The sequence below is a fragment of the Chelonia mydas genome, chromosome 28, assembly GCF_015237465.2.
Source record: "Chelonia mydas isolate rCheMyd1 chromosome 28, rCheMyd1.pri.v2, whole genome shotgun sequence".
NCBI lineage: Eukaryota > Metazoa > Chordata > Testudines > Cheloniidae > Chelonia > Chelonia mydas.
In genome coordinates this window covers 7,553,849-7,568,704 of record NC_051268.2, presented here as the reverse complement: position 1 = coordinate 7,568,704, position 14,856 = coordinate 7,553,849, and the positions used below count along the sequence as shown (strand labels likewise).

The window sequence follows — 14,856 nt, the reverse complement described above, 5'->3', positions numbered from 1 at the left end:
ACATAGTGGTTGTTAAAGTTTGTGCTTTCAAAAAATGGAATTTGGTATTACCAGCAAATTAATTCTTAAAAAACTGGGGCAAAAATTCTGCTAACTCTTTCGTGAAGGGTGTCAGAGTAGCAGCCGTGTTAGTCGGGATCCGCAAGAAGAACAGGAGGACTTGTGGCACCTTAGAGACGAACCAATTTATCTGAGCATGAGCTTTCGTGGGCTACAGCTCGCTTCATCGGATGCACAGAATGGAACATGGAGTAAGAAGAGATATATACATGCAGAGAACATGAAAGGGTGGAAGTAGCCATATCTTAATTAATTAAGATGAGGTATTATCAGCAGGAGAAAACAACTTTTGCAGTGATGATCACGAAGGCCACTCACTCTGCATCATTTAGTTTTCTTAACTCTGAGGGGCCTCCACGCTCCTCTGTCCCAAGGGCCCCTCCACCCCACTCCTAACCTGGCTCAGACTTGTGCATGAGGGTCTTTCCACAGGGGAGGTTTCGGAGTGGCAGCCGTGTTAGTCTGTATTCGCAAAAAGGACAGGAGGACTTGTGGCACCTTAGAGACGAACCAATTTATTTGAGCATGAGCTTTTGTGAGCTAAAATCCACTTCATCGGATGCATGCAGTGGAAAATAGAGGGGGGAGATTTCATGTAAACCTTAGAGACTAACAAATTTATTCGAGCATAAGCTTTTGGGAGCTACAGCTCACTTCGTCGGATGCATGCAGTGGAAAATACAGGGGGGAGATTTCACGTTCTCTGTGTATATAAATCTCCCCCCTGTATTTTCCACTGCAGGCACCGGATGAAGTGAGCTGTGGCTGATCCACAGGGGAGGGTCATCGCAGGGGGATGGGGAAGCGGGTCCCGATAGCGGGACAAGGGGCAGCCTGACCCGTGTAAGTCGGGACGCGGGACAAGTCCCCTAAAATCGGGGCGTGGGGCCACCCTGCCAGCCTGCAGCGGTGCCTGGGGTTCTCCCACCCCAAAAGCAGGACTCTGCACTTGTCCTCCTTGAACCTCATCCCATTTCTTTTGGCCCAACCCTCCAGCTTGTCCAGGGCCCTTCTGTATCCCCTCCAGCGAAGCTACCCAGGAGCGAGGCCGGGCAAAGGGGGCTGGGCAATTCTTCGCCCCCCAGTTCCTCCTTCTGCTCCTGTCAGCTCCCCCTCTCCAGGGCCGGAGACCTGGGGCCGCCTGGGGCCCGGGCAGCGGCCCCGGGGCTGGCGGAGACCCGCCGGAGCAAGGCGCTGCAGCCCGGGATGCTTTTTGCAGACACAGGAAGGGGCTGGAGCCGCTGGGGCTGGAGGAAGGAGCCGGGAGAACAAAGCCCGGAGCCCGGGCCGGAGCCTGCTGCTGCTCCCCGGGGTCTGTGCTGGGGGGGACCCCTCATTTACCCCTCCCGGCCCGGCCGGGGGGCTCTCTCCAGCTGGGACCGGCCCTGGCCGCAGGTAACGGGCAGCGACCGTGGGAAAGCGCAGGGGACGCTCGGCCTGCCTGGGGGTGCCGGGGACAGACCGTGGGAACGGGGGGACCTGGCTCGGGGCAGGCCGGAGGTGGGGGGGTTCCGCTCTGCTTTCGGTTAGTCTCTAGGGTGGACTCCCTTTCTCTCTGCTTTTGTCACTTCAGTCTCAATGCTTCCCCTGGGTCTCCAGGTATCAAATCCGGGGATAAAATCCATGTAGATCCCGCCCCCCCCACCTTTTTCTCTCTGCTTTTGTCACTTCAGTCTCAATGCTTCCCCTGGGTCTCCAGGTATCAAATCCGGGGATAAAATCCATGTAGATCCCCCCCCCACCTTTTTCTCTCTGTCTCTGTCGGCCTCAGATTTCACCCCCTTTTCCCTCTCAGTTCTCAAAGGTCAGTTTAAAATCTCCTTAAGCTTCAGGATATCCCCCCCCCCCCCCGTTTTACCTGCAGCCAGTTGTCCTTTTGTAAAGTTGTGGTCCCCCCCCTAGAGGGGTAGGCGGCTGTAGGGGGCACAGCCTGGGAGAGCCCTGAGAGGCGGCTGGCTCTGGGGTGGGGACGGGGCGGCCGCTCTCTGCCAGCAACGGGGCCTGGCAGGGGCAGAGCAGTGAAAGGCAGGAGAAGTGTCACCGGGGGAGTGACCAGTCCCAGCTCTTGCCTTCCCAGCGCAAGGCCCGCAAGCCGCCAGCTGCCAATGCCCCCTCCCCGGCAGCCTTCCCGAGCCGTAGGGCACCCCTGCTCTCCCAAAGGGCTCCCTGCTGCCCGCCTGGTGATGGTGTCTGGGTGGTGGTTGGTTTCAGAGCAGCAGCCGTGTTAGTCGGTATCCGCAAAAAGGACAGGAGGACTTGTGGCACCGCGGAGACGAGCCACTTCGTTTGCGCGCGAGCTTTCGTGGGCTACCGCTCGCTTCCTCGGCTGTGTGTTCATTGAACGTTCACGTGCAGACTGGCTCCCTTTCCCCCTCCCCGTGTTGAATCTCCCTCTGCTCTCGGTGGTTTTCTCTTGTCTTTTCAAATACTTCGGTTTTGACCCATTTTCTTTCCCATTCTTAAAGATTGATATAGCCCCCCCAAAAAAAATTTGCCCCGTTTTCTCTCTAGTTATCGATGACTAATTGAATAGGCCCAGAGATTCTTCCCTTTCTCTCTAATTATAAAATGTTAACATAAAATATCCTCCAATTTTGTTTGTCTCAGATTCTTGACGGTTGATCTAAAATCCTTCCACGTGTTGCCCCTTTTTTCGAAATATAAAGTATTCATAAGAATTTCGCTCACATTTTACCCCTGCCTATTATCAGTTAGTGATCTAAAATCCCTCACGTTTTCTTCCCTGCTTTGTGAAAATGGGTGGCAAAATCCTAAAATTTCCCCCTTCTCTCGTTAATTTGTGAACACTGGTATCAAATCTCAGGGTTTGCCATTTTCTAGGCAGTTACCAAATATCGGCTGACAATCCTCCCCATGGACAATCCACGTGTTGCAATCCCAGCAACTTCCCCTGTCTGGAGGGAACCTGTTGCCCCAAGTCATTCTCCAGATTGGAAGTTGCAGGGGGGTTAGATTCCCCAGTGATCACCTTTCCCCTCTGATTTGAGAATCGTTTGTCTCATCCTTTATAGCAGGGGGTCTCAAACACGCGGCCTGCGGGGTTATTTTCTGTGGCCCGTCAGCTCCCTGCACCCCCACCCCCCCAGCATTTACCTAGAGCGGCTCCGGCCCGGCGCGCACCGGGGGCAGGGCAGGCTCCCTCCCTGCCTGCCTGCCCTGCCCCCATCCTGCTCCGGGAAGCAGCCGGGACCTGGGGGGCAGGGCGGGGGGGGGGCACAGGGGTCTGTGTGTTGCCCTGGCCGCTCCTCCAGGTACCTCCTCCGAAGCTCCCGTTGGCCGGGAACAGGGAACCATGGCCAATGGGAGTTTCGGGGAAGGTACCTGGAGGCACCTGCCCCCGGTGCGCACTGGGCCGGACCCGCCCCCCCAAACCCCTCCTGCAGCCGAACCCCCTGCCCTGAGCCCCCTCCTGCACCCCACATCCCTCCTGCACCCTGACCCCCTGCCCTGAGCCCCCTCCCGCACCCCACACCCCTTCTGCACCCCAACCCCCTGCCCTGAGCCCCCTGCTGCACCCCGCACTCCTCCTGCACCCCGACCCCCTGCCCTGAGCCCCCTAAGTCGAAAGTGGTTACTTTTCCCATTTTCTGAAATCCAAAGTTGTCCCCAGTAGATTCCAAAGGCTTATAGGACATTGTGCGTCTGGCCACGTGCTGGGTCGCTAACGTCACTCCCTGGCTACCCGGTCTCGCGTTCTGGATATTTCGGTGATGTGCGGAGCAGAGTCTGGAACATCTGTCAGCCGGGGAAGAGCCTGGGGGCGGGGCGGGGCGCTGAAATCTCCCCAAATGCCCTTCGTCCTCCCAGGGGACAGGGAAGGCAAGGGGCTGCAGTGAAGCCAGTTGAGGTATGGGATGGTCAGGGAGTTGCTGGAGGGAGAGGAGCGGGAAATACCCTGGAGTTGGGAGCTTTTGAGGGTTTGGTCTGGAGATGGGCAGGTGGCGGGAAATACACAGGCTGGAGAAAGCGAGGGGGCCACGGGGTTACTAAGCTGCTGGGACTGGTTTACCCTGGGGCTAGAGTCTAAGAACGGACCCAAGCGGCCTGGGGGTGTGTGTGTGTGTGTAAATTCCCTAATTTGTGGAAAGGAAACCAACTCCTTGGACAGGGGGCTGGGAAAACGCCCCAGACTCGCAGTGCTGGAGCCTGACCTCGCTAACCAGCGGCTGCTGTGAGATACGAAGGGGAAACCCAGCAATGAGGCTTAGGGGAGATGCCCCATCCCGTCACAGGAAGCTGCTAGCAAAGGGAAAGTTGTTGAGATTCCTACCGGGGGCGATTCTCGTGGACCATGCCGGAGGCTCCATCTCCTGCGTCACCCTTTGGCTACTAGGTATGTGATGAATGTGAAGACCCTGTCCTCTGTCTCTCCCCTCACCTGAGGCCTTCTGGCTGCTCTGAGCAGGGTGTAGATGGGAGCCTCCCAGAGTTTCCATGTGATTGGCTTCTTTCCCCCAGGAAGAGTGGGGCAGCAGGTCCTGAGTGGGGCAGGGGCTCTAGGACGGTGGTTTGCTGTGCAGGGCTGAGAGCAATGGGTCAGGCCAGGTTGGTGGTGGGAGTAAAGGGAGGTGGGTGCTGGGTAGCGGGTGCTCCAGGAAGTGGGGGTGCTAGCCATGGGCCGGAGGGAAGGGGACACTTTTTGGCTGGAGCTGCTGGGAGTCAGGAACAGTGGGGACAGTGGGAGTGGGGGGTTGAACATGATTGGGGAACCAGAAATCTGGGGCAAGGGGTAGCAAGACCGGCTGCAGGCAATGGGAGGGAGGGGGAGAAAACACAAGGCTCGGGTGTGATCCTAGCCCTCCTGTATTCACGTACACGCTACTGCGGTCATGTTTGTACAAAATATGCCCGTGAGGTATCATGTGGAAGCTAACTACACGCTGGTTATTAATGTCACTGTAAAATGCCCGTGTTAACCTTAGACATATATTAATATGATATATATAATATTCGTATTCTCACTCCTCCCTTTCCGGCACTGCTCAGTACCTCCGTCCCCTCCCCTCCCACCCTCCACCCCATACACACACATCTTCCCTATCCATATGGATCCCAGTTTATCATTCCTAAGTCCTTACATTCTTCCCAGTCACAAAGCGATCCCTTCCCTGGCAGAAATGTGCCCTTTCTTGGAGATGTCGTAGGGCGGGTAGCGAAACGTCTGTTGATTCGTAGGGTCTTGCTTCCCCATCCCCTTCTGCAGCAGCCACAATCTCTCTTCCCGGCAGGCTCCTGGGATCTTTGAGTCAGCCCCCCACCAAGGTCGCATGGCAGAAGGTGTGTTTTTCACATTCTCCGGTTCCAGAGGAGCTAGGCTTTTTGCTCGTGAATTACAGCATCTAAATCCCCAGCCTTCTCCACATCTGGGCACCTGCAGAGCTGGCCTCAGGAGGTGACTGCTTTAAAATGGGCTCGGGTTAAAATACTGGAACGTTCCTTGTGAGAAATGTCATAGGACCACAGGGTTAGAAGGGACCACCAGGGTCCCCTCGTCTGACCCCCTGCCACGAAGCAGGATGTGTTGTGTCTAAACCACCCAAGACAGAGGCTCGCCAGCCTCCTTTTAAAAAGCTCCCATGGAAGAACTTCCCCGACCTCCCGAGGCGTCTGTTCCATGGTCCTGCTGTTCTCACAGCTAGAAAGCCTTTCCTGAGATTTAACCTAAAATCTGCTAGGCTGCCATTTGAACCCGTTGCCTCTGGTCCTGCCCTCTGGGGCCAGAGGGAACTTTTCTCCATCTTTGTTATGGCAGCCTTTCAAGTATCTGAAGACCGCTATCACATCCCCCTTTAATCTCCTCTTTTCCAAACTAAACATACCCAGTTCCTTCAGCCTCTGCTCACCTGGCTTGCGATCCATCCCTTTGATCATCTTTGTCGCTCGCCTCTGGATCCTTTCCAGTGTCTCTTCATCCTTTCTCAACACCGGTGACCAAAATTAGACCTCAGCTGGAGTCATGTGTCTAGCCAGAGGCACGATCACCTCCCGTGACTGGCAGGCTATGCCTCTGTTAGTGCAACCTAAAATTGCACTTGCTTTTTTTGCAACAGCATCGCATTGCTGGCTCGTGTGGAGCTTGTGATCCACCACAACTCCCAGATCCTTCGCAGCCGTGGTGCTTCCAAGCCAGTTATCCCCCCGTTCTGCGTCTGTGCGTTTTCTTCCCTAAGGGTAGCACTTTACATTTGTCTTTGTTGAATTTTATTTTGTCATCTGTAGCCCAGGTCTCCAGTTTACCAAGATCCAGCTGAATTTTAGCTCCATCCTCCAAAGTGTTGGCAACCCCCTCTAGCTTTGTGTCGTCTGAAAATTTGATCAGTACGCTCTCTATTCCGACATCCAGGTCATTGATAAAGATGTTAAACTACACTGAACCCAGAAGAGATCCCTGTGGAACCCCACTTGAGACCTCCCTCCAATCTGACATCGTTCCATTAATAGTTACTTTTTGTTTGTGGTTGTTTAACCAATTCTGTATCCACTTAATGGTAGTTCCACCAAACCCGCATTTCGCCAGCTTACTTATCAGAATGTCATGTGGGATGTGTCAAAAGCCTTGCTGAGGTCCAGGTATATTATATCCACCGCATTCCCCCTGTGCACCAAACCAGTTACCCTGTCAAAGAAGGAAATCAAGCTGGTTTGGCATGATTTGTTCTTAGTAAATCCATGCTGGCTGCTAGCGATCACCCCTTCGTCCTCCAGGTATTTGCAAATTGAATGTTTTATACATGGTTCTCGTAGCTTTCCAGCTGTCGAAGGGCGGCTGGCTGGTTTCTAATTCCCCAGCTCCTCCTTTACCCCCCTTTTTAAAGATGGGCACCACGTGAGCCCTTCTCCAGTCTTCCCCTCTCCCGTCACCCGTGAGTTTGCAAATATTATTGCCAGTGGCTCCGAGATTTCTTCAGCTAATTCCTTCAACCCCCCAAGTATGAATTCTTTCAAACTGGTCGGAAAATCTCTGACATGTTCTTTGCTTATCCCTTCCCCTTTATTGTCTATGGTAACTTCGCCAGTCGACCGGTCACAGGTTATTTTTTGTGAGAAGACTGAAGCCAAGTCGGCACTGAGCAGCTCTGCCTTCCTCTCATCTTCCGTTACCAGCTCACCCTCTCCATTGAGCAGCGGACCCACCCCGTCCCTGATCGATCTTTTTTGTCTGATATATTTGAAGAAGCCGTTGTCTCTAACGTTGCTTGCCAGCCGTAACGCATTCTTTGGCTTGGCTTTCCTGATTTCTGTCCCTACACGCTCGTGCTATTCCCATGTAGACTTCCCTGGTGACATGTCCCTCCTTCCCTGTCCTGGATGTGTCCCTTTTGGGTTTTAGAGAGCTAAAAATCTCCTTGTGCAGCCATTTTGACCTCCTGTGGCTCTTCTTATCTTTCCTCTGCGTCGGAATAGCTTGATGTTGAGCCTCTAATATTACGTCTTTTAGGAACCGTCAGCGTCCTTCAACTCCTTTTCCTCCTAACTGGTCTTTCCATGGGACCTGGCCTGCCATTTCTCTGAGCCAGTTGAAATCTGCCTTTCTGAAGTCCAGTGTCCTTGTTTTGCTGGTCTTGTGTCCTCCTGTCCATGGGATCTTGAATTCGATCAGATCATGACCCCTTCCTCCCAAGTTCCCAACCACCTTCACACTTGTAACTAATTCATCCCTGTGGGTCAAAACCAGATCCAAAGTGGTTAATCCTCTAGTTGTGGCCTCAACTTTCTGAATCAGAAAGGTGTCCACCACACACACACTAAAAATTTGCAGGACGTATTATGAATTCACCTGTTTTCTTTCCCTTGAGCATAAGAACGGCCAGACTGGGTCAGACCAAAGGTCCATTGGAGGTTCCCCAGAGGGAATGAACAGAACAGGGAATCATCAAGTGATCCATCCCCTGTCACCCATTCCCAGCTTCTGGCAAACTGAGGCTAGGGACACCATCCCTGCCCATCCTGGCTAATAGCCATTGATGGACCTATCCTCCATGAATTTATCTAGCTCCCTTTTGAACCCCAGGGTTTCCGGTTTCCAAAACCAATGTGATCACCCCAGCTAGAATGAGAGGAGGAGCCGTGGGTCCCACGTCTCCGAATCCAGAAGAAAGAGAGATCATGAAAGTTGACTGCGTGGGTAAGGAATCAATTATTCATCCAAGGCAGAAACTGTCAGTGTCTGAAGGAAACTGTAGGGATTCCCTACAAAGACCTTGTGAGCTCTCAACATTCAGGATTGTTCCCAGCAGGTGATGGATCCTCAGGGCAGATGTCGCTCCTACTCACCCTGACTGATACCTGGCAATGGCTCCCTCCTGACCTCTCTTCCCATTGAGTATTTTGATGGGTTTAGGAGGCAGAACTGATTCCTCTTCTCTCCCCTACGAGGAAGTGTTGGGGGAATTCAGTTCCTGATTTCCTTCCCATGTCTCCAGATATTACTTGGGTTTGTTCCCCCCTTTTCCATTCCTGTTTCTGAGGTTTCTGTCTCTTTTCCCCACTAGGTGTTGGGATGGAGAATGAGAGCGAGAAGCAGAGTCCTCAGGAGGAAGATGCTGAGCAAGTGGAAGCCCAGCAGAGAATCCTCACGGACGAGAGAAAAAACACATGTCCTGAGTGTGGGAAAAACTTCAGTAACCGCTCGGGCCTTATTAACCATGAGAGAATCCACACAGGGGAGAGACCGTATGAATGCAGTGAGTGCGGGAAAACCTTCCCTCGGAGCTCACACCTTATAATACATCAGCGAATGCACACAGGCGAGCGCCCCTATGAATGCAGTGAGTGCGGGAAAACCTTCAGTAACCACTCAGACCTTATTCGACATCAGAGAACTCACACAGGTGAGCGGCCCTATGAGTGCCGTGAGTGTCGGAAAACCTTCAGTTACCGCTTAGCCCTGATAGAACACCAGCGAATCCACACGGGGGAAAGACCTTATGAATGCAGTGAGTGCGGGAAAACCTTCGGTTACCACTCCGATCTTATTAGACATCAGAAAGCCCACGCAGGAGAGAGACCTTACGAATGCTGTGAGTGCGGGAAAAGCTTTGCTGATAGATCAGCCCTTATTAATCATCAGAGAATTCATGTGGGAGAGAGACCCTATGAATGCCGTGAGTGTGGGAAAAGCTTCAGTTACCGATCAGACCTTACTACGCATCGGCGAACCCACACCGGAGAGCGGCCCTATAAATGCAGCGAGTGCGGGAAAGGCTTCAGGCAGAGCTCACACCGCATTCGACATCAGAAAATCCACACAGGAGAGAGGCCCTATAAATGCTGTGAGTGCGGGAAAGCCTTTGCTGACAGTTCAGTCCTTATTACGCATCAGAGAATCCACACGGGTGAGAGGCCCTATAAGTGCTGTGAGTGCGGGAAAGCCTTTGCTGACAGCTCCGCCCTCATTAGACATCAGAGGATCCACACAGAAGAGAGACCCTATAGATGCACTGACTGTGGGAAAGGCTTCCATCAGAGCTCAACTCTAACTAGCCATCACAGAATCTGCAAGGGCGATAAACACCCAGTAAACCTTCTCTAGGGCTGACAAAATATATTTTTTGCCTAATTCCCATTTAGTGGCCATTGGCACCATTTGATTCACTGTGTTCCCTGAGCTATCCCAGACGATTTACCTGCTTTTGCCTTTTGCCGCTCAACCTTTGGGGTTAATCCCATGGTCCTTTCTTTCAGCCCCTTTTTTCGAAGAGTAAGCCCCTTCGTTTTCAGTTTAAACCAATTTTTACCGAAAAAATCTTGGGTTCGACAAAAAGAATTATTCGGTTTTTTTCTTCCGATTTTCACCCTACTTTTGTATCATTCAAATGTATTAAAAATAACTTGTTTTATTAGGGAAATACAAGGCATGGTGTGACCTAGATGTATTAAGATAATACACGAGCCTGTGTGTCTATGCAAAGCTGCCTGGTGAAGTAAGGCTCTGTATTCGTCTAGAAGATACACACAACAAACAAACAGGTGCGCACACACAAACTCTGAAGTGCGGGCGCATCTGAACGTACTGATGAATCTCACGCCCATCACGTACACATTTCAAGCTGTTAGCAGATGACGGTGTAAAGATCTGACACGCTAAAATTGGAAGAAAATGAAAATGCGCATCAGAATATGTTTCAGGACCCAAGTACGTATTCAAATGTTTTTAAAAAATAGAAACAGGGAGGAAAGGATGACGTTGAGCGTATGTGCTCCAAATGGTGGGGCCCAATTATTACATGGAAATATTTATCGGCTGATGGTTCTTCGTCTACAACAATAAGCTGTTTATTCAAATGACAAGCTTTATTTGGGGACTAGAGACATTATTGTCTTAAACTCAGAGGTGGCGTTGTGTTTTGAGCTCTGATTCAGTTGTGCCGCAAACCACCTTGAATTCCATTCATCAAAGCATTAATCTGCTGAATACTTCCCCCCCACCCCCGTCCTTCTGTCCACCAAAATAAACCCCAGTATTTACCCAGAAAAATTAATAGGTTTTTCCACTGATTTTTCACCTGTTTTTGTTGTTGCAGAAATAAACTCCGATAAATTCCCTGGAAAAATTAAATAAAATAACCGAAAACAAGTGTCAGAGGAGCAGCCGTGTTAGTCTGTATCCGCAAAAAGAAAAGGAGGACTTGTGGCACCTTAGAGACTAACCGAAAACAAAGGGCCCTACCTATGCGTCATGGGAGTGTGTGTCCCTGCTACCATCAATCCCAGGTGGGAGAGAGAGGGGTAATCTTGACTAGCTACATCGAGTTAAAATCTCTCTGGGCCTCATCTCCGCTCCGCTTTTCCACGGAGTTAGCTCGCTCGAGTTAGCTGTCCTGATGTAAAAACACAACTATTCTTGCAGTGAAGACACAGCCCCTGTGTACTGGCCAGGGTTGTGTAGCACGTTTCCTCATGACTTGACCTAACCTCTCTCACTTCGACTGAACAGACCTGGAGCACGTATTTCTACTCTTCCTCCCACTGCAAAGAAGTCACTAGAGTCCCCAAGTTCCCCCTTTAGGGAAAAATTGTCTCATTCCCCGTTGTTCTCACGTTGCCCTGTTGGTTACTGGTCAGCAGATATTTATAGTACCGTTTTTCTCATTTAAAATAGATTTAAGCAGGGGCAGAGGCATGTAAAAATGTCATTTCTGCCCCTCTAACACCAGAGGGAAATGGGATGAATCAAAGGAATTCCCTCCTTCCCTACCATCCCAGCAGTGTTACCTTCTGTATGAGCCGGGCAGAGTTTATCTTCTTCACATGCTGCTTGCCCACCTCCCAGCGTGTGAGATGATGCAGTGTTCCCAGGCCTCTGTGCTTTGATTTCTTTGATCCCAAATCCGACTCTTAGGCCTGGAGATGAAAGTGTCACAGACTTTAAAGGGCCATTTGAATTGACCTCAAACAAAGTGTGATCATGCAAAGTTTATATCCCAGTTTTCCACTTCTGGGCTTTTCCTCTCCTGAATTGGGATTGTTTGCAGTGGGGACATTTGTATGATGATGCTGAAACTCTTGTAAAGAAGTTGACTCAATAATAATGAGACAGCACTGAGTGAAGTAAGTTTGAACGGACCAGAGGAGAATGTGATGAGAGAATCTGTTGTCCTGATTCTGAGTGATCGGATGTAACCTGCTCTGGAATTTTACTTAATATGTAGGGTGACCAGATAGCAACTCTGAAAAAACAGGACAGGGGGTGGGGGTAATAGGTGCCTATATAAGAAAAAGTCCCAAAATACGGGACTGTCCCTTTCAAAACGGGACATGTGGTCACCCTATTAATATGAAACTGAAAATGTTGTATTCCTCTCTGTGATGTGGGTTTTTCTTCTTTTTACCAAAGGCTATTGGTATTAATTTTGTTTGGCAGAGTATAGCTCAGAATTCTTGGGGCTTAGAGACATATGACCATTTGCTAAAAGTCATTTCTTACTTAATTTGTTGCTTTTTCCACTCCCCTTCCTGATCACCTGGAGAAAGTTCCGTCAAGAGGAGAGGACACTCTAAGCTATTGGACATGCTACCAAGGAAACAGTAATGTTTTTACATCTCTACTTTCAAATGGTGAACAGCGGCAGAACCCAGATTGTGTAACTAACTGAAGTAAACAGACATGATCATGCTTTGTTCAGTTGTTTAGGGCAGTATTTTCTCAGATGATCTGGAGAGAGAATTCCATAGTAAGTGACCTAGAACTAAGCAAAATGAACCTGTATTTCCCAGATAGTTGTGATCCGGGCCCTACAGGAAATTATTCCTGAAGATACCTCTGATCTAATCCTATGATTTGGAAAATGCTCTCCTTAACTATGCGGATAAGGAGGCAAAAGAAGTGGTATTTTCAATGAACTCACGCTCTGTAGTTGCTGAAAATGTGTATAAAGTGAAGTCACAGTTGAATGTTAGCTGACCGAGATTCTGATCCCAGGCCTGTATCGAGTTTTCTAACTTAGACCTGTGCCACCAGACTAAAGAAATGAACTGGGCATGTTTGGGGAAGCCGTTCCTCACTAGCGCGGCTGAGATTCTGGGTGGCTTGGTAGACAGTTCTACTCCAGAGAAGTGTGAATTTACCCTGACAAAGGTCAAAGATTTGGGAAGAATTCAGGTAGAAGTAGCAGGCACCCACTGGCTGGCTCTCACCCCGGCCAAGGAAGCTGTGAAGAACTATGTCCAACTCAAGCTATTTTTTAGAACAACATTCTCTAGTTCAGTGGCCCCGATTACAATCCCATAGTTAGGTTGGGAACAATTGTCCTTTACCATTTGGATCCAGAGTTTCATGAAGCAAAGAAAGAAACAGCTGATGCCTTTAGAGGACAGCCCTTCCCCCTGGATCCCAGTCTGGCTGCCTGCTTGACACGTTCCAGATTCAGACTGCAGGATACTCAAATGTTGAGTCCTGATTCCGTGCTTTTTTCTCGTAGGTTTGCTCTTGTGTATTGTGTAGTTACCTCATTTTCCCTCCACCTCCGGCTTCTCTGAAAGATTTTAAAAAGGTGAAAATCGAAGAGAGGTGCTTTTTCTCATGGTACAGGCCTTCCCACCGAGTGTGAGACCCCCTTCCACCAACACTTGTGGGAGAAGACAGACAGACAGATAGATAGATATAGATATACATGAACTCACTGAAGTGGAAAGCATCTAAACCACAACCCTATAGAAGTGTTCCCTAAGTGGAATTGGAGATGAACAGAAAGTGAACATATATGATAAGATTTTGAATATGTAACTGTTACCAGTGTGAATGAAAGTAAACCAGAAATTAATGATTCGCTGAAGAACAAAAGTCTGAGGTTAAAACACAAGTTACCTCAGAAAACTGAGAGTTATACTGTATGACGTGACACTCGCCTACTTGCACCAAGGGAGTTCTGTTTATGTTTTATTTTAAGTTTAGATTAATTGTATTAGAACAGGCTGATTACACTCAATAAAGAAAATACTTTGTGGTGGAAAGTGCTGCCAGGGTGTCAGTCCTTGGATCTGTTCGGAGAAGTTTCCTGAAGGCCATAGGGAGATCTTTGGTAAGCCCTGGCCATCCTAAAGTGGGCCCCTTCCTTTCACCCGGCAGGAACAGATTAGTAGGTCCACAGCTTGGGAAGCCAGAAGTCAGCAATAGGAGGGTTACTCTGGGATCCCTGAGTCTGTGCTTGGGGTAACACACACACACACACACAGAGACACACACAAAAGCACGCAACAAAAAACCACAAAAGAAAATAACAAAGCCACACCATGCAAAAATAACGCACACGCAAAAACCATACACTGCATCCACCAGAGTCACACAGGACCCATATGCACCTCAAGCAAGACACAACCACACGTCAGCATACAGAAACCAAGGCAGTGTTTGGGGGCGTCAGCCATGGGGAGTGCAAGAGGGTGGTTTGGGGAAGCTCCAACGGAGGGGAAGCCAGAGGTGTCAAGGCTCACGGGACTCTGTCCGAGGAATCAGGGCAGCTAGGATTGTGGACCTGTGGATTCTGACCTTCCCTCTGTCGGGGAGGTAACGCGGGAGGGACGCAGGTCTTGACTCCTCGGGGTCTCTTGGGTATGTAATTCTGTGTTCTGCAGGGCAAAGTGAGTGGGGGAAGCGACTTGGTCACCGGCGCTCTGGATGAGGCTTGAACTTCTGTGCGGCCAACTGATGGGGCCACTGGAAAAAACACTGCTACGTTCCCCCTCCAATCCCCGTGGATGGCTCTGGGCTGTGCGTGAGCCAAAATAAATAAATGTTCAAGTCCCCGGGGCAAAGGCATTGGTATTGGGTGGTCCTCTGTCTCTGCGATACCCTTGCATAGGGCAGTTAGCTGGTTATGGGACGGTGGGTGGGTTGGTTGGTGGTTCAAATCCACACAGGGGTGGAGCTTTCCATGGAGGAAATTAAGGTGAATTTTAAGAAAAAGAGGAAAGTCTCGTCCATTCCTGGCTAGCTCCGTGTATCTCCTTTGAGCCTTCAGCCTCTCCCCTTCCCAGCTGGGCAGATGCAGAGACGAACCCCACTCTGGCTCGCAGAGCATCTGTAACCGAGAGAGAGGGTGCGTGTGTGCCCAGAGAGATTCCCCACCAATTATGGAGATTCCCAGTTGCCCCAATATCACCAATTGCAGGGAAGAACAGATTGGAATTACCTTTAGGAAGCTGCCTTTAATCACTCAGGGATAAAATCATTATTCCTTTGGAGATGCCGTTCAAGTGACCTCAAACCCAGTGTCAAAATCATTGGAATTGCTTTGTATTTTATTGGCCATAGAAATGAGATCGCTGCTGGTGGCC

General features: G+C 50.3%; 4 protein-coding genes across 8 annotated transcripts in view; 2 read left to right on the top strand and 2 right to left on the bottom strand.

Moving 5' to 3' along the window:
* Positions 1-14,856, top strand: part of LOC102934530 (zinc finger protein OZF) — a 1,287,564-nt gene that overhangs the window by 458,590 nt on the left and 814,118 nt on the right.
* LOC102930400 (zinc finger protein 501) overlaps positions 1-14,856 on the bottom strand; it is a 1,110,025-nt gene that overhangs the window by 430,707 nt on the left and 664,462 nt on the right. The gene's annotated exons all lie outside the window — the stretch shown is intronic.
* LOC102937091 (zinc finger protein 135) overlaps positions 1-14,856 on the bottom strand; it is a 426,373-nt gene that overhangs the window by 364,822 nt on the left and 46,695 nt on the right. The window lies entirely within an intron of this gene.
* Positions 1,065-13,533, top strand: LOC122461312 (zinc finger protein 132-like). 4 transcript variants are annotated; one of them, XR_006287750.1, is made up of 3 exons: positions 1,065-1,455; positions 8,574-10,216; positions 10,605-13,533. XR_006287750.1 is itself a non-coding variant. In XM_037887410.2 (2 exons), exon 2 carries the CDS (start codon positions 8,582-8,584, stop codon positions 9,611-9,613), a length of 1,032 nt encoding a protein of 343 aa, XP_037743338.1. In that variant the 5' UTR covers positions 1,065-1,455; positions 8,574-8,581; the 3' UTR covers positions 9,614-13,533. The 4 variants fall into 4 exon arrangements, 3 of the variants coding, with proteins under 3 accessions (XP_037743338.1, XP_037743337.1, XP_027687857.2); XM_037887410.2 differs by having other exon boundaries at positions 8,574-13,533; XM_037887409.2 differs by lacking the exon at positions 1,065-1,455 and adding an exon at positions 3,847-4,414 and having other exon boundaries at positions 8,574-13,533.